A 19,134-nucleotide genomic window follows, 5' to 3' on the forward strand; every position below is an offset into this window, starting at 1 on the left:
CCTCTCTGGATATATAGGATATGCATAAACAATACAATATATTGAAAATAGTTGTAATAATATATAGCTAGTCCTTCTCAGAAGATCTGGATGCCCGCTCACATCCTGGGCCAAGCAGGGCTCGCTGGCCAGACCGTCCACAGCGCCTGGATCTAGAACGTTCGTGTTTGATGCGCCTGGGGCAAAGCCTGCTCCGTTTCCCTGCAGCAAAATGGCGTCCCTGGGCCTTTCGTGGAAGGGCAGAAGCAGGTGAAAAACCCTCGGTTCCTTTGCCCGAGTTGGCATCCCAACGGCTTTCCTCTCTGGGCATTGAGCGGCCTCACTGGGTAGCCGAGGTGGCGTCTTTGCTGTCACTCTTCCCACTCTTGGAAGCGTTCGGCTTCAGTAAGATTAAGCGGTTCAGGAGATCAGTCTCTGAGCTGGCCTGGGGACCGGGGTAGGTGTCACCTGTGGGCAAAGGGAGATTTTTGTCTGGTTCAAGTCCCGAGTTCTTTCTTTGTTTTTTTTCTATCAGAAACACCTACAAATTAGGGACGTTGAGGATAGTCCTCAACTTACAACAGTTCAATCTAGTGACCAAAGTTACGATGACACTGAAAAAAGTGACTTACGACCATTTTCACACACTTAGGACTGTTGCCGCATCCCCAAGGTCAAGGGATCAAAATCCAGACGCTTGGCAACTCGTTCCTATTTACGACGGTTGCAGTGTCCCTGGGGGTCATGTGATCAACTTTTGCGAACGTCTGACAAGCAAAGTCAATGGGGAAGCCAGAGTCACTTAACAACCGTGCCACTAATTTAACAATGGCAGTGATTCACTTAACAAATGTCTCACTTAGCAACATAAATTTGGGGCTCAATTGTGGCCGTAAGTTGAGGACGACCTGCATAACATTCAACACTGAGCGAATAAAACAGGTATAAAACAGACCACAGGACTGCAGCACGTGTAAAAAGTGAGTAAAATAACTAGGATTAAAACTAGATGAGATTCATCCAGTAGAGTAAGGGGGAGTGGAATGGAATGGAATGGAACAGAATACAGAAAAGATAAATTCCCAGGAAAAACTTGAAAGGACTTTGTCTGTTCATGATATCTGACTTAAAAGCAGCTCTTCTGAATCTGCCACATTAGCAGCTGCGGCACTTGATCGAGTTTATTTGAGCTCTGAAACAAGCAGGATTGGACCCCGTTAGAATGCCAAAATAACCCCACAGCTGGTGGAGAAGTAGAAAAAACATCCAGCAAGAAAATGCCAACCAATGTAGAGCTGTCAGGAAAATAAGATTGGAACTCAACTCAAAACTTTTTTCAGAGTTAACAAACACACAAAGGCCCCTTGCGTCTTGATAAGAGTTATCTATTTCTGCCATGTGGCCTGTTGCTCCAGCCTCACCCCCCCCCCCTCAATGCGGTCTCCAAGAGATTATCCTAGTTCTTAACAAAAAACAGACTGTCCACTTCTATTTCAGAACTGGAGCTGTATTTAATCCAAGCAAGCTTAAACTCGGTTACTGATGACTGACCCCGCTTGCCTTGGCTGGAAGTGGGTTCCAAAAGCTACTCTTTCTGTGAAGCCGTACTTTCTATCGTGACTTTTGAACTTCTCTCCTGTTAGTTTGAGGTTATGCCCCCTTGTTCTGCCTTCATTTAATAATTTAAATTATATGCAAGACTGACTGTTCCTACTGCTGATGTGAATTCTTTTATAGCTGCTTTATTATGACCACTATCAACTATTATCAGACGTGGGCAACCTTGGATTCTTTGCTGTTGCATTTGAGTATTATAAATATCTACATAATTCCCCTTGGGAGCTTTAGAGAAGCCATCGGAGAGAGCATCACCAATTGCTTCCAACAGAGATAGAGAACGACTCTGAATGAAGGAGCATTTCAAATAAATGAATTCACTGGACAGGATCCAGACAAAATTGAGCCTTGCTTTCTTAGCTCCAGAGACAAAATGGAAAGATGCAATCTGGAAATTGATAGGGAGTTTAAAAGGGCCTAACTCCATTTGCACTGAGCCCCTGTATATTAATACGGAAATGGAACACAGAAGGCAGAATGATTGACTGCAGAATATCATCTTAATGTTGCATTAAATTAAAGCTGTCCTGTCAGGTTGCTTATATTTAGCAGTGTACCAATCCAGAACAAGCTTTTCACGTCCAAGAAGGATGTAAGAGCAGTCAAAGAACAGAACATCAGAGTTGGAAGGAACTTTGGAGGTCTTGTAGTCCAACCCCCTGGTCAAGCAGGAGACCCTATACAGTTTCAGACAAGTGGCTTTCCAGTCTCTTCTTAAAAGCTTCCAGTGATGAAGCACCCACAACTTCTGAAAGCAAGTTGTTCCACTGGTTGATTGTTCTTACAATCAGGAAATTTCTCCTTACTTCTAGGTTGTTTCTCTCTTCGTTCAGTTTCCATCCATTGCTCCTTGTCTTGGCTTCTGGTGTTTTGGTAAATAGGTTGACCCCCTCTTCTTGGTGGCAGCTCCTCAAATACTGGAACACTGCTATCATGTCACTGCTAATCCTACTCTTAGACTAGACCAGGGGTAGGCAACCTCGGCTCTTTTATGCTGACTCAGGAATTCTGGGAGTTGAAGTCCATGAGTCATAAAAGAGCCGAGGTTGCCTACCCCTGGACTAGACATACCCAGTTCCTGCAACCATTCATCATGTTTTAGCCTCCAGCCCACTAATCATCTTTGTTGCTCTTCTCTGCACCCCTTCTGTAGAGTCTCAACATCTGCTTTGTATCACGGTGACCGAAACTGTATGCAGTATTCCAAGTGTGGCCTCACTAGTGCAGTATAAAATGGTACTAACACTTCACATGATCTTGAAACTATCTGTCAGGACTACCATCTTTAGCTTGTTCACTTTGCTGAACTCCTGCCATAAATCTCAGGGGAGGAGGGAAGGAAATTGGGGTATGGGAAGGAGAAGAAAAACGGTGGAAGGGGAGACCCGTTGTCAAAAACCAGAAGTGCCAAACCAGAGTTGCCAAAAAATAAGCCAACCATCCAGGACACCTGGCCTGGGAAAAGAACGCAACACTGCATCAAGAGGCGCCAAACCTCCAAGCAGTTCCCAAAACATCACAATGGCATGCTATTGAAGACTGATGGACCGGTCAAAAGGGGGGGGGGAGGGAACAGGGAAAAAGTTATAATCTTTGTGTGAGAATATTCAGATCTAGCTTTATTTTTGCTGCAACCCACTTAACTCTAGTAACAGCACCTATCGCTTCAGCCGAATGGAGTCAAGGGTCTTTCTTTCTTAGAGACCGAAGTTGGGGCAGGTCTGACATTATCCCTCGGCTGAACGGGACAAGATGCGCACTCACCCCCGTAGCTGGAAGACTCGGCAATGTTCTGTGAGCCGGTGATGTGATGCCAGTAAGCACTGCGTGGCAACATGGTGGTAGGTGTGCAGGGATAGGAGTAATGCTCTGTCCCCTTGTTCAACAACTGGAAAAGAACAAAGAGCTGGAGGTCAGCTTCCAAAATCTGAACTGTTTTAAGGTTGTTTTTTTTACTGGTTTTAGTTTTTAAAATGTTTTTAAAATATATTTTCTGAGCTGTAAGCTGCCCAGAGTCATTGATTGAGATAGGTGGCCATAGAAAATGAATGAATGAATGAATGAATGAATGAATGAATGAATGAATGAATCTGCAGAGGGGAGCACTCAGTAAAAGGGCTGTGTACAATGGGAAAGAGAATCCGTGTGAAAATACTTCAGAGATCCCTTGAAGAAGCCTTATTTATCTCTGTTGGTCTGGCACAAAGGGGCCACTTTATGAATTAATTTAATTAAAATGTGGTTGAAACAGCAATGTTACTTTCATTCCTCTCCTCCCAACCATATCCAGCAGTCAAAATGCTTTGCTATCCTGCATGCTCTGCTGCAGCGTTTCTTTTCCAAATTTGGCACCTTTGAGATGGGTGGACTTCAATTCCCAGAATCCCCTCGCCAGCCAGAAGCCCACCCATCTTAAAGTGGCCAAGATTGAACCACACAGGTCTACAGGAAACTGCGCTGACGCCACCCCATGTAATCTCATGAAACTTCCCCCTTTCTCATTCACGGCATGGGTTTTTTTTGGTTTCCGTCTCCCCCTTGGAAAACATCGGTCTAAAAAAGAAAGCAAGCAGGATACCATCTCACTTTGGATCAACCTCCAAGCTGTAATTGTGGTTTGCAGATCTTGGACTGGGAAAAAGAGGCAAACATCTGGCCCTCTTGCTACAATCAGTGTTTGGGAAAGCTTTTCAAGTGGGTGTCTGGAATGTTACACTAAACAGTCTGGATACAAAGAGATATGGGCTTCTCTAATGTGGACAATCCTGAGGTTTCAGATAATGGAAGGCTCTGGTTTTTATAGTGCCTTAATCTAGGCTTAAGGGCTGTGCACAGTTCCAAAATAATTCAGGTTTTATTTTATTTTTTGCTTTGAGGTGGTGCTAAACACTCACCTCCCCCTTTGCCATTCTAGCGACATCACAACCACGATCTCACTCCACGGAGTCCACAAACAGGGCCCCAAACCACTCGACAAAAAAGCTAAACAAAGCCAATCTAATGTATTTACTTAGTTTCCCCGTTCCATATGAGCTTCTAATTGCTGCTGTTAGGCACGACAGGTGAGTTAAGATATTTATATAAATTAATGATGTTAGACCAGTTTCTCAACCATGGTGACTTCAACCCCCAGCATGGCTGGTTGGGGAGTTCTGGAAGTTGAAGTCCACCAGTTCAAAGTTTCTAAGGTTAAGAAACATGGAGTTAGACCAGGGGTAGTCAACCTTGGCTCTTTTATGACTCGTGGACTTCAACTCCCAGAATTCCTGAGCCAGCCATGCTGGCTCAGGAATTCTGGGAGTTAAAGTCCACGAGTCATAAAAGAGCCAAGGTTGACTACCCCTGAGTTAGACAAATGACACCGAGCATCTCCATGATACTTGAAAGAGGTCTCAAGAATCAACCTTCCTTCCGGCTCAGACCCTCCCCTTTCCCATTTCTCTTGTGAGCTGTAGACTAAATTTATACAGCTCAGTTTTTCAAGAGACCAATAATTTCCAGACGGCGACTTCCCACCTCTAAAGAAAAATACTTTCTACAACTTGCCGGGCTTCCCAAAGCCAGCAGGGACCAGAAGAAACTCAAGTGTTTCTTAAGCTGGCGGAATTCAGCTCCCAGAATTGCTGGCTGGGGAATTCTGGGAGTTGAAGTCCACATAGTTCAAAATGGCTAAGGAGTTGAATTCCACCTAGTTTAAAGTTTCCAGGTTTGAGAAGCTGATCATTAATTGATCCCCAGATGTTTGGAAGATGCCTAGCAGAGGGCTCAAAAGCCGAACAATGTCTGCCTTCCCCTCCACTGGCAGGCAGCGACACTCACTCTCACGTTCTTCTCCATCTCCATCAGGACGCGCTTGTGCTGCTCGGCAATGGTCAAAGTGGCGCTGTGCACTCTCTGATAGATCTCTTCTCCCTCCTGGGTCTGGAAGGTGTACAGCCCTTCGCCTGCGTCACACATCCTGCTAAGCAACAAAAAAATATCCAGAGATCAAGACGGAGACTGCAGCAAAAGGGGCCTGTGCTCTCTCCCCCACCCCTGGATACGTGGACTCGTGGGCGCCCTTCTCTTTTTGTCAGGACACCTGGTGCATCTTCCAAGCCAGGAGACCCTAGTAGATTTAGCCTACCCGCCACTCACATCACTGTCCCCCAAGCCTAGATTGGTCACAGCATGATTGTGCCAATACTTTATTAATCATCGATCAAACCGGTCAGTCCTAGAGGAGATCCACCCTGACTGCTCTTTAGAAGGCCAGATACTGAAGTTGAAACTCAAGTACTTTGGCCACCTAATGAGAAGGAAGGACTCACTGGAGAAGAGCCTAATGCTGGGGAAGATGGAGGGCAATAGAAGAAGGGGACGACAGAGAATGAGGTGACTGGATGGGGTCACTGAAGCAGCAGGCGTGAGCTTCAATGGACTCCAGAAGATGGTAGAGGACAGGAAGGCCTGGAGGAACGTTGTCCATGGGGTCGCGATGGGTCAGACACGACTTCACAACTAACAATAACAAAGAACTAAAAGCAGATTACAAATAAAGTTAGATTTGCAAACTGTGGGGTGGAGTAGCCAGCAATCACAGGGGTACAGAGAGTGAAATAAGAGTTATGCGTGGTCCAACTGAGGAGGTGGTAATTGATTCTTCATTGCACGGGGTTAAGCTTTTAAACAGATCCCAGATTTGTCCTTTCAAGGTCTGAAACCCTCCCAGAAGAGCGAAGGAGGAGAGAAATGGAACCTGCCTTTGCGTGGAGGTTTTTGCCTCTGGCTGGGGGGGGGGGGAGAAAGTATTATTCCTTTGCTTTCTCTGCCAGCAAAACAGTTTTATCCTTAGAACAGAGTCCCACTGCCTCAGAGCAGGGCGTGGTGATGCTGGAAAAATCCTCTAATCATGGTATAAAAAGCCAGGCTAAGTGAGTCAAGGAAGTCTGGAATAAAAGGGAAAGATCCTATTTCTTGCCTTTGTAGATGGCAATTAGCCGGAGGACTCACAGGTGCAGGCGGGGAAGAGTCTAATCTGGCGCTTCACAACCTTAGCAACAACTTCAGGATGTATGGACTTCAACTCCCAGAATCCCGGGAGTTGAAAACCACACATCTTAAAAGTTGCCAAGGTTGAGAAATACTAATCCAAATCAACTTGCAAAAATTAACAACCGTGGCCTATAAAAAGAGAAGGTCCTGGAAGTGGGGATTTGGCCTCGTACGGATGAGACTGAAACTTTGGGCCAACCACCAGGAGACAGCGAGTTCTAGTTTAGTCCCGACTTAGGCACGAAAGCTGGCTGGATGACTTTGGGCCAACCACCGGGATCCAGTGAGTTCTAGCCCCACCTCGGGCATGAATTTTCCACGGCTCCTTTATAGCCTTGAAGCAACCATGTAAAACAGGCTTGAGCCAAGAGAAGGACTGCTTCCAAGTCATCTACAGATCTTCTGCGTCCTATCCAGGACGCAGGACTTGGAAAGCCATACTTTCACGCACCCTGCAGGTACTTCACCTCACCCTGCACGCCAACATCTTCAAGATGACCTGCCTTCTGGGCCAAAGGAAGATCTGCCACACAGGGACCAACCCCCCCCAACACAAACACACACACACACTCCAAGAGGAGTCAGCTGCAGACATACCGGCCAGCCTCAAAGGTGAAGCGCGTGGCATCTCGTCCGTAGCGGCGCAGGGAACACAAGGGCCAAGAGACGAGCTTGACCCGGGGATTGTGCATATCCCAGAGGTAAATGTTTTCATGGGTGATCTGCAGCTTGCATTCGCCATAGATGTCCAGGTTGGGGCAGGGCAGGAGGAAGACGTTAAACCGGTCTGCAGAAGGAGAGGCACAAACGGCTCAGGACCCCCCAGTGCTCCCTCATCCGTCTTCCACCCAACGCTTGCCCTGAGCAACAGCGAAATCCTCCACCCTTCCATTTCTCAGACTCCAAGTGTGGAGTTGTACCTTCACAAGACCCATCACAAGACTCTCATTGATGACCCACACCTGACCCATCACAAGACCCTCACTTGACCCACCCACACCTCCAGCTTTTTTCCGTAGTTTAAAGGAATAGTGAATATTTAAATTAACATAAACTACTAATAGTCAACACTAAAAAAAGCCCAATATTCATATTATTTTCTTTTCCCAATTTTAATCTAACATGTCATTGTCAAATATGAATAATCATATATTTTTAAAACATCTAACCTTAACCCTAACCCCAGTATTTCTCTCATCAAATCAGATGGAATCCTTATATCCCAAAATCAAAAGTTGATCCACCATGGATGGCCTTCAAAAGTAGGTGGGGAGGGGGGAGGGGAGGGAGGATTGGCACCCAAGAAACCTTTAGGTGGACAAAAGCAAACTTCACATTTCGTTTTACTTTAGCCCAAATGGCATTAAATGCAATGAACAGGATGGCTCCACTCCTTATATAATGTTCCCCTTCTAGACAGGGGGAACATTGAAAATGACAGTTTGGGGATGGCAGGCCTGCAGGCTGCATCAAACCCAAAGAGTGCACGTAGCCCCGAATCCTTGGGGCCTGCCTCCTAGGTTTGGACTGGGCAAGGAAGGGCACCTGCCTTACCTGTTTGCTCACACTGAACTCCAGGCGCCAGCAGATCTGGCTCGCCAAGGCTGATGTCGTTGAGCCGTGCCCCCAGGCATTCAACGGACAGTGTTTTGTACCATTCCTCGGCTTCCAGCTCTGCAAAGACAACAGATGTCCTTTGTCGGCAAACAGCATTCAGGCTCATGGTTATTCAACGCATCCCCACCCGATCCCATCCGGCTTTCTCAGCCGTCGCCCCAAAGCGACTAGAAATTCTGCCGTTCCAGCAGCAGCCTCTACCTGATTCACAGGTGAACGTCCGAGCTGAGTCGTCCATAAATATGATGGCTACAGCTTGCCGTTTGGTCTCCTTGGGCAGCCTCGTGATACATTTCACGTTGCTGATCTCTGTGACCTGGAGGAGAAGCCAGATTCTGTATGAAAGCTCCTTTTTATTTTTTTGAGGTACCTCCCAGCATGTTCTACCACTGCTTGCCCTAACTTGGTGCCCCCCCCAGCTGTATTAGGACTGGGGATGCTCATCTGGAGAAGAAGGTTGCCATTATGACTTCAGTTCCAGCCCAAAGAAAAGGATAAACAGTTTAGTTATGCTTGGCTTCTTGGACCATTATCCAAGGACATCCAAAGGGCACGGGTAGAAGGGATGATAGACGCTGGGATAAACCACTGGAACTAGATTTCTTTATTTTCAGCTATTCCAGCTTTCGAATTTGAGTGAGTTTGAAAACCATTGATTGTTTCAGAGTTACCAGCCTTGGCTGAGTTTGGAGTGAATATCTGGTTGACCTTGGATGATTTTCAAAAGCTAGGCAATGGATGGATCCACTTAGTACTTGGATGGGAGATCAGGCTGGGTTCCAGAAGGCGGTGCCCAATCACTTCCCGGTTTTGTGCTCTCAAAGCCACCAGGAACAACTCTGGCACTTAGGATCTCCTTAAGGCAAGTGAGTCTGGGGCCATTTTGGCCAGAAGGGCCTTAGGCTGGACTGGAGAGAAATCCTCAAGTTCATGGGGCAGGGAACCACAGACTTGGCTCCGTTTTCTAGGAGGCTGAGGGCTTGGGATGCACAGAGTTTGGGTCAAAGGCAGGTGGCCAAGACAACGGACCAAGAGCTCTGGAAGTCACCAAAGAAGCCAGCACACACGGGCAGTGAGAAGGGATATTATGAAAGGACCATTCCCTGTAACATATAAACAAGGTTATTTTTGCTCCAATGGTTCCCTTGGGCGAGTATGTTTTTCCAGCCGGCACCGTCACACGAACCTCAATGGTGCCCCAGGGAAGCATTGAATGGTAATGAGAATGTCACCGAATGAGGCAATGATGCTGAATTGGAGCAGGCAAATTGCAAATTGGCTCTGAGGAGGAGTCTGCCTGCTCCTACCATTCTCAGAAGGGGGCAGGGGCACTCCCCAATACCCTCCATCAATGTCCCCCAACCTGGAGCCTTCCATCAATTAGAATAGAGCTGGAAGGGACCTTGGAGGTCCTCTAAGCCAACCCCTTGCTCAAGCAGAAGATCCTATACCTTTTCAGACAAGTGGCTGTCTAGTCTCTTCTTAAAAACCTCCAGTGACGAAGCTCCCACATCTTTGGAGGCCAAGATGTTCCAATGGTTAATTGTCCTCCCTGTTAGGAAGTTTCTCCTTAATTCCAGGTTGCTTCTCTCCTTGATTAGTTTCCATCCATTGTTTCTTGTCTTGTCTTCTGGTGCTTTGGAAAATAAGCTGACCCCCTCCTCTTCTTTGTGGTGGCCCCTCAAATACTCGAACAGTTATCATGTCCCCACAGTCCTTCTTTTCTCTAGACTAGCCATACCCAATTCCCACAAGCTTTTTCATATGTTTTAATCTCCAGGCCTTTAGTCATCTCAGTTGCTTTTCTCTGCACTTTTTCCAAAGTCTCAGCATCTTGTCTGTAATGTGGTGACCAAAACTGGATGTAGTATTCCAGATGTGGCCTTACTAAAGCTTCATAAAGTTAATACGAATTATTCCAGATATGTTTGGATGATACTGCTGGTGAGGTATAGTCCTAAGACATCTGGAAGGAAGTTGGAAATGGCTGTTCTAGATCACGCAAGTTGGCGAGGATCTTACCTTTGGGCACCCACGTAAACACACTGACTTCTCATCTGGGTATTTTTCCAACCTCTGGGGACCTTTGCTGGAAGATTTCCGAAACACCAGCCAGCAACGGCGGTAAATCTGAGTCAAAGAGAGAAAGGGGAGGGAGAAGGAGGAAAGAGGATGTGTTTATATAAGCAAGGTACAACTCAAGAAAGCAATGTCCCACCTGCCATCTTGCAGAGTTGGACATATATCAGGAATATATTTGCATTATGCATCTACAAAGAGATTCTGACGTGGCCATATGTTGGGTGTTCCAACATCTTCAAGTGCCCTAAATATTAAGTGTGCTTTGATGCATATGATTGTGAATCATGCATAGGATTGACAAGCGTTGTGAATCCAAAGTCATTAATTTCACAGAATCTTTTTTGCACTAGTTTCATTTTCCAATTCACCTTCCCAGAATCTGGGGACGCTGTTACACCAGTGTTTCTCAACCTTGGTAACTTTAAGATGCGTGGGCTTCTCTTCCCAGAATTCCCCAGCCAGCATGGCTGGCTGCTGAATTCTGGGAGGTGAAGCCCACGTGTCTTAAAGTTGCCAAAGCTGAGAAAGACTTTCTAGCAATCTAGTCATTCCAGGAATATTGCATTACGATGCCCATCATCTGATAGCCTAGCTCAGAGGAAGGCATTTCTAAATGTTAACCATTCACTGAACTGACCACCACAGATAGCCAGTCTCTTGCCCTCTAATGACTAGTTTAATATCTAATTTTATACTATATCAGATTAAATAGCACTGAGATCCCTAAGTCAGGGCCAAGTCTCCAAAAGCCCAAAGGAAACTAAAGGATGGCATAGACAAGGCCAGACAGGCACCTCATGACATCAACAGCCAACCGAAGGGACTACATATTTGCACCAAATGTCATTATCCAACAGGTGCAAACTGTCCATTGCAATAAGCTCACGACGATGTGATGGCACTGAAGTTGTTAAGTTAGTAACACACTTGTTAAGTGAACCTGGCTTCCTCATTGACTTTGCCTGTCGGAAGGTTACAAAGAGGGATCACGTGACCCCGGGACGCTGCAACCGTCATCAATAGGAAGCAGTTGCCAAGTGCCTGAATTTTGATCACGTGACCCTGGGGAGGCTGCAACATTCAAAAGTGTGAGAAACGGTCATGAGTCACTTTTTTCAGTGCTGTTTGAACGATCACTAAGCAAACTTTTGTAAATCTAGGACTGCCTGTAGTCCAGAATGTGGGTGGAGGACATCAAGCTTCACAACAGGAATGGACAATCTTTTGGTGGTGAAGAGCCACCTTAGGGGTACAAGCACATCACACACGAGCATATTACACACTTGGAAGGGTGGCGTGACTCAAAAACAACAACACAAAAAACCCCCGGATAGGTCTGTTTGGCTTCAGTAGATGGCAGTATCTCTCCAACCTTGGTTGGTCTCGGAAGAGGTGGACCCAGTTGGTATTTGAAAGGGAGCTTCCCACGAAATCCCAGGGTTTAGGCTCCACCAGACGAAGATTATGGCAAGCCACAACTCCATCCCTCCCAAGAAAACTATTAGGATGCATCCATTAAGTCACCAGGTCAATTAGGACGAAGCCTTAAGGTCCATTTTAACTTTACCGTTTGGTAAACAGTATAGGATGCGCACCTCAAAATGCTGGGAAATGGCGCCAGACTAATCTCCGCTCCATAGTTACAATTTCTCCTTGTGGTTGTCCTAAAATCACATTTTGTGGATTTTTCATTTGCTTTTAAGGATGTCGCGTTTATACCCTTGTCCTTCTCTTGAAGCCGAAGGACACCTTTATGGGAAGGGTGTCTCCTAATTTTATTCTCCCCGGCAGCAACTTGGTGAGAAAGCATGGCGGTTCCCCAATTCCCGCAGCACCCTCTGTGCTTGAAGGGGGATTTTGAGAGGAGACCCTGTGGCCCATCTCCAACCTCATCCGCAGCACAAACGCTGCTTCTCATACGTGTAGCCGGCCTTTGTTTTCCTTCATTCAGAGAGAATTGATCCGTCACAGAAGGAAATCGTGGCACTTTCCTCGCAGTGCAAGCAGAAGGAATCGCCTGACTGACAGTGCCCTGGGACCATAAGCAGGATTTGGAGAGACCCCTGAAGGGCACGAAACAAAACCGAGAGGCTGCACCAGCAGGCTACAGATTAATCAGGATTGGGCCTTTGTTTTCTACCTCCAGAGCCAACCCTTTTCCCAGCTGGTGGCAGGCCCTTGGCAGAGGAAGGCAAACTTTTCCTGGGTGGGCTCAATCACCGACCAGAATGATGGAGTTATTCCTTCAGTTGGGTCCAACTCTTGGCAATTCTCTGAACCAGGCCCCTCCACATCTTCTGATCTTACGCTACTTCTTTGAGTTGTTCTATGCTCCAGCTGGTGCCTGTTTTGATAGTGTCCAGCCATTGTGTTCTTTGGTGGTCTGGCTTCCTTTTACCAGTAATTCTTCCAAGCATAATTTTTTCTTTAGATTTTATTGGCCAAATGTGTTGGTTGGACACACAAGGAATTTGTCTCCAGTGCATAATGGCTTTGTCCAGGGAATTCCACTCACCTGACATGGCCAAAATGAGTGAGACACAGCGTGCGGATTTTAGCCTGCCAGACACCCGCTCCCAACCTCCACTCGTTGACTTCTCTTTCCTAGACCAACTTTGGCTGCCTGGACGTGCTGACGCTTTCCATTTGCAGAGCTCCTTGAGTCTGTTTTATTCATAGGATGCTCGGTCCATTAGAGGAAGAAAGCAATTAGTGTACTGCAGAAGTGAAGGTTGCCAAGCTCAGGGCACGTGACCTGCAGCTTCGAAGTTTTCGCCTTCTTGGGGTCTCCAGAAGGAAGGTCAAAATTGCTGGGGGAAGGGGCAAATCCAGGCTGGGTGAGAAAGCCATCTGATCACCACACTTCAGGTAGTCCTCGGCTTACACCAGTTCATTTAGTGACCGTTCAAAGTTACAACGGCACTGAAAAAAGTGGCTTATGACCGTTTTTCGTACTTACGGAAGGTTAAAGGTCGTAAAATGGGGCAAAGCTCCCTTAACAAATGTCTCACTTAACAACAGAATTTTTGCACTCAGTTGTGGTCATAAGTCAAGGACTACCTGTAGTCAGAAGGCAGCACCATGGAATCACTAGGCTTACGTTGGACTTCTCCATCCTGGTGTCCCCAAATGCATTTTGGGAGTTGAAGTCCACCCATCTGAAACTTGCCACGCTTGAGAAACACCGCTCTATATAATAACTGAAGCAAATTAAAGCTTAGACTGGAACAGATGTTCCCCTTCATATCCAGACGACCAATTATTTGCGGGGGGGAAAGCCAGCTTGATAGATCTGATATGGTGCTGAAAGAAAAATCATCAATTATCTGACTTGGCCTTCAAAAGTTGTAGGTGCTTCATCACTGGAGGCTTTTAAGAAAAGACTGGACAATCACCTATCTGAAATGGTATAGAGCAGGGGTAGTCAACCTTGGCTCTTTTATGACTCGTGGACTTCAACTCCCAGAATTCCTGAGCCAGCTAAGCTGGCTCAGGAATTCTGGGAGTTGAAGTCCACGAGTCATAAAAGAGCCAAGGTTGACTACCCCTGATATAGAGTCTCCTGCTTGAGCAGGGGGTTGGACTAGAAGACCTCCAAGGTCCCTTCCGGCTCTATCCTGATTGAATAGGAAGCCGTTCCTTCTCCAAAGCTCTGCCAGACATTAACCCAGTCCCTGGGGACAGCAATGTCTGCTTGCATGCAGCAGTGTTTCCGGCAAGCACACTCCCCCAGCCCAGCCAGCTCGGGTCCTTTGAAAAGACCCCCCTCTTAAAAGGAAACACCTTTCAACTAACCGTCTGCCAGCCAAGCCTCAATCAGGGACTTCAAAGGCCAGGCCAGCTGCCACCTGCCCAGCTCGCAGGAGCTTCCCAGAAGATGCTTCCCGTGGGATCCAGCAGCAACATGGTCCGTCCCTACGGAGGAGGTTTCCTTCCCTCTCCTTAGGAGCTAGCCACGGGGCTGGTTCAGCTTTAGGAGAGCGCTGGTTCAGCAAACAGAGTCTGGGAAAGAGCGCTCACAGCTCGGATATTGCCTACCTGGGTGAATAAAGAGTGAGCTGGGAGGACCCAAAAGAGATTTTGCCTTAGGTAAGCGGCCCTGGATGGCTCCACTCTCCCCCTCAACTCCCTTGGGAGCCTCTCTTCCTTAGCTACTCAGGAATTTCCATGGCTTAAGGAAAGGCCCAGCAACCTGTTTGGGCAGGGGGGGTCCCGTCTCCTGAGTTTGCAGGCACCCCCCAAAGCAGAGGCTAATTTACCTTGATTTTGCAAAGTGCTGCAAGATCGCAGGTGAAAATGCAGAGAGGGTTGTGCCATTTTGGGCCATCTCCCTGTCACTGGAGTAACAGAATAAGAGAGTTGGAAGGGACCTTGGAGGTCTTCTAGTCCAACCCCCTGCTCAGGCAGGAAACCCTATTACCAGGGGTCTTCAAACGTGGCCCTTTTATGACTGGTGGACTTCAACTCCCAGAATTCCACTGAGGGACAGCATAGGCACCGATGGATCTGGTCCTTCTTCCTACAGGTGATCCTTGACTTACAACTATCCTTTGAAGTTATAACGGCAGGGGAAAAAATGACTTGCAACTGGCCCTTGCAGTGGGATTGTGGCCGCATCCCTGTGATCAAAATTTGGGTGGTTGGCAACCAATGTGTACTTACAACTATTGCAACATCATGTGATCACAATTTGTGAGCTTCCTAGCTGGTTTCCAACAAACAAAGTCAATGGAACAAGCCGGATTTGCTTAACAACTACAGGATTCACTTAACAACCATGGCCAAAAAAGGTCATAAAATCAGACTCAACCAACGTAACAACTGACGTGTTTAGCAACAGAAATCCTGTTCCCAATTGTGATTGTAAGTCAAGGACTACTTGCACAATTGGCCTGGGCTTGCATCAAGACGTTGCGATTGTGTTTTACAAACAGGCCCTATAATGCTTGCCCCTCCGCGTCGCCTTCAGGTTTATTATCGCGACGTTTGTTAATATATAGTTTCAGGAAGAATAAAATGATTTTAGGATGTGATGCTAAATTATATGCCAACGATGTGGATCCTTGCTTTGTCTGAGAAAGTACATGTTTATTTTGCAGGGGCCACAGCACACACACAGAAATCTCATTTGATCAGGGAAAGACGAGGCCACCTGGATGTATAACCTTAGAGGGATGAACCATACTCATGAACCGTCTATCAATCTCCATAATGGAAAGACTAATCGATAGTCTAAGTTCTAAAGCTGTGTTTAAAAATAGGGCTGCCTTTTTTTTTAAAAAAAAAATGAAGTATTCTTGTTTTGTTTTTGCTTTGATTTCCCTTTGAGATTTCTTTTCCCCTGCTTTTTGTGTACTAAAGTAGTATTTTAAAGAAAAAAAATTCTGTTTCTCTTTACTGCCATTGAATCGTAGCTTGGATTTTGGAGGCAACATCAACAACATTGCCAACAGTGCGGGGTGGTGCTGGTGCAGGGGGGGGGAGCCCTGCTTCTGCACCCCAACCTAAGGTTGTGGGGTTCAAAAATAAAAACTTGGTTTGCTCCAGGTCCCACCCGTCATGAATTTACGCAAGGTTTTCTACAACTATGTAGTTCCCACCCACTCAGGTCTCCCAATCTGCAATTTGAAGAAAAATGAATTACTTTTCAGATCTCCTGGTGGAATTCCTCCCCAGGATAACTGCAAAATATTTTGAGAATCTGAATTCAGTGTGAATTAAAAATGAATAACCAAGCTTTTTTTCCCCCTGTTAACAATTCTATGCCTCAAATGAATCGGCCTTGGTCATTTTTTTTCCTATCTCAAGTGCCACCCATATTTTTCTCTGCCAATCTGCCATACCAGGGAGAAGAGGGCCACTGGTTTTCCATTTTATTTTGGTTTGCAATCCCATGACGGGCATACCTTTCCACAAGACCAAAGTGCCTCCCAGAATCCCTTAAACAGCGTAAGAATCGTATTAAGCATAGCGGAGGTGAAATGTTAACTGCCCCATTCTCCTCAACACCCTAATATAAGCAGAATTCCCTCCGTAAAGATATGAAGACGAATAAAACACCGTCAATCGCAGGACTCACCCTCTTGTTAATTTCTATATGTCAGCTTTAAACTGTGTTTTATGCAAGATTGTAAAAGAGGCAAATGCTGAATCAGCTGCGTCGGCTGAAAAACAGACAAAAATCTAAGGGCACCAATTTGGCCAAGGAAATCAATTCAACGAAGAATAAAGGTTGATCCTATGCTTTGTGCTCTCCTGTTATAAATCAATACTTTTTTTTTAAATGCCCTAACTGGGTCAATGGGAAGGTTAATGTCTTATGGGAACTTTAAAAAAGAGTCAGCTAACAAAGACAACCAATCACAGTGGATTAGATGCAATCCCAAACAGAACCTCTATTTCCCCCCCCCCCCATGCACAGGATAAAACCAGCTTCACCCAGTAATTAGGAGCATCAAAACCCAGTCAGTTGATTCATTTTGCCCATTGAGCCCTTCACCTATTCTCCAAAACACCTGAGAGCAGGACAAAGAGTAACGGATGGAAGATTATCAAAGAGAGAAGCAACCTAGAATGAAGGAGAAATTTCTTGGCAGTGAGAACAATTAATTAGTGGAATGGCTTGCTTCCTGGAGTTGTGGGTGCTCCATCACTGGAGGCTTTCAAGAAGAGATTGGACAGCCATTTGTCCAGAATAGGATAGAGCAAGGGTGTCAAACTTGCAATGTCACGTGACGTGTCGCGACTTTTTTGCCATTGCTGGCAATGGGGTGGGCATGGTTTCACTATGATGCATCCGGCCCGCGACTGGCAGTTTGACACCCCTGGTACAGAGTCTCCTGCTTGAGCAGGGGGTTGGACTAGAACACCCCCAAGATCCCTTCCAGCTCTGTCATTCTATAATTCTGTAAGATATAGAGCCAGAAGGAAAGAAGGACTGCAAAAAGGTAGCCTGTCTATCATAGAACTCACGGATTGGCTGCCAGTATCCTAGTTTGAACTACTGCAGCTTGCCAAGCTAATGGGGCTTGTAATGTTCTGACATCAGACTTGATGGTTGGGGAATTCTGAGTTTAAATCCACCTGCCTTAAAGATGCCACGGTTGAGAAACTCTGTTATAGTGGACGTGTGGCACCACCCCATCCTAATAAATGGGCACCGTCCTCCTATTTAATATTTCTGCAACACGGGTCACTACCTACTCTACACAATGCAAACAGATGCTGTGGACAGCTGCATTCTGGCAACGTGGCTGATACTTTGGGCTAAAGCTAAACCATAATGGACTTTCTTGGGTTTTGGTCTCATCTATTGCATCAGTCTGGCCAAATTGCTCCCACAAAAAAACAGTCAAAATCCCACTGTCTCCATCTCAAGAGTGGTGAGGTGAACCCCAGAAAAGGTTCTGGAGATTCCATGCAGCCTGTGACTATTTCTACAACCACGCAATCTCCAAATTCAGATTCACTGTAAAATCAGATTTAAGGAAATCACACGATTCAGTTTGAATCCACTTCACTGGGTTGACCTGAAGATAAAGCTCATGAGTGTACTAGAGTAGAGTAGAGTAGAGTAGAGTAGAGTAGAGTAGAGTAGAGTAGAGTAGAGTAGAGTAGAGTAGAGTAGAGTAGAGTAGAGTAGAGTAGAGTAGAGTAGAGTAGAGAAGAAGCTGGAAAGGACCTTGGAGGTCTTCTAGTCCAGCCCCCTGCTCAAGCTCAAATTTGAGGGAAACCTCTTCAGGAGAAGGTGCGCTTCCCCTGCCTTAATCCATTTAAGCCTTGAAATGCTCTAAACGTGTCCTTCCCAAAAAGAAATAGTCAGCCAAATGCCAAACACTTCACATTGATCCTCACCGCCCCTATAGAAGGCAGACAGTAGCAAATATTCCGATATTTTCATCTCGTGCTTTTTGCTGACAGGCTTAAACCTAAACACGTTTGCTGGCTTTGGAAATCGCACATTCTTCGAAAACCACTCGGAAAGGACAAAGCTCCTTCTGACTGCACGGGCATCCCCCCTGTGGTTAAAATGTTCTCCTCCTTATTATTTGTAACATCACAGATAGAGTGTTAGGCACACAGCCAAGGGTGGCTACCCATAAATTTTGCATCCTTGTTTTAAAAGCATCAGCAAGTCATTTCCTACGGCAACATTGTTCAGCCTAACAACCCCTGATGCAGCTGGCTGCGAATCCTAGAGTTGTACGCCGGTCTGGGCAAGGCTGCCCTTTGGAAAAATAACCATGCATGCAAAGCACACCTTCCTTTTCCACGTTGGAAAGCAACACAAACGCACGTAAGAGGAAACCCTGCAATGAAGACAGATGGGCCTTCCTTCCTGACTGTGCTGCCGAATGCCGAGCCTCCTGAAACTGGAGCAATGCTCTGGATCTGAAGCAGGACCCCTGGGGCATAAAGGCTACCGGAGCAGAGAGGATCTAGCCAGAGCCACAAAGGACCAGCGTGCTTGACAACAGCGCCCTAGGGCTAGGCTTCAGTGGATCCCTCCAGAGAGAGCACAAGAGCGAGGCTGCAGTGGAAACTTGCTTTCTGGATGCAGATTAGGCAGCTGGTGGATCAACCTTCTTGGGCCAATTGGTTTAACTCAGGTATGCACAGGGGACCTCTGTCCAAAGCGAAGTCTCTCTGGAGTCACCCAATTATCTCTGTCACCACCAGAAAACAGGCACCAAGCTAACCTCCGCAACCACTGTCTCATTTCCTACTTCCCACACCAACCAATTGTGTGGACAAGGACACACACACACAGAGGGTCACTTTTGCTCCCCAGAACTGCGTTTGTCT

The 19,134-nt window shown here is 46.4% G+C and overlaps 1 protein-coding gene across 1 annotated transcript in view; it reads right to left on the reverse strand.

Moving 5' to 3' along the window:
- Positions 1-319: 319 nt before the first annotated feature.
- The window catches only part of DOK4 (docking protein 4), a 21,555-nt gene continuing 2,740 nt past the window's right edge, over positions 320-19,134 (reverse strand). Inside the window, exons 2-8 of the mRNA XM_029284122.1 lie at positions 10,270-10,377; positions 8,449-8,563; positions 8,185-8,304; positions 7,228-7,417; positions 5,416-5,554; positions 3,361-3,484; positions 320-447 (exon numbers count right to left, since the gene is read on the reverse strand). Coding sequence (XP_029139955.1) covers positions 320-447; positions 3,361-3,484; positions 5,416-5,554; positions 7,228-7,417; positions 8,185-8,304; positions 8,449-8,563; positions 10,270-10,377 — 924 coding nt within the window. The remainder of the gene's footprint in view (positions 448-3,360; positions 3,485-5,415; positions 5,555-7,227; positions 7,418-8,184; positions 8,305-8,448; positions 8,564-10,269; positions 10,378-19,134) is intronic.

The sequence above is a fragment of the Protobothrops mucrosquamatus genome, unplaced genomic scaffold (assembly GCF_001527695.2).
Source record: "Protobothrops mucrosquamatus isolate PMUCROS unplaced genomic scaffold, P.Mucros_1.0 scaffold381, whole genome shotgun sequence".
NCBI lineage: Eukaryota > Metazoa > Chordata > Lepidosauria > Squamata > Viperidae > Protobothrops > Protobothrops mucrosquamatus.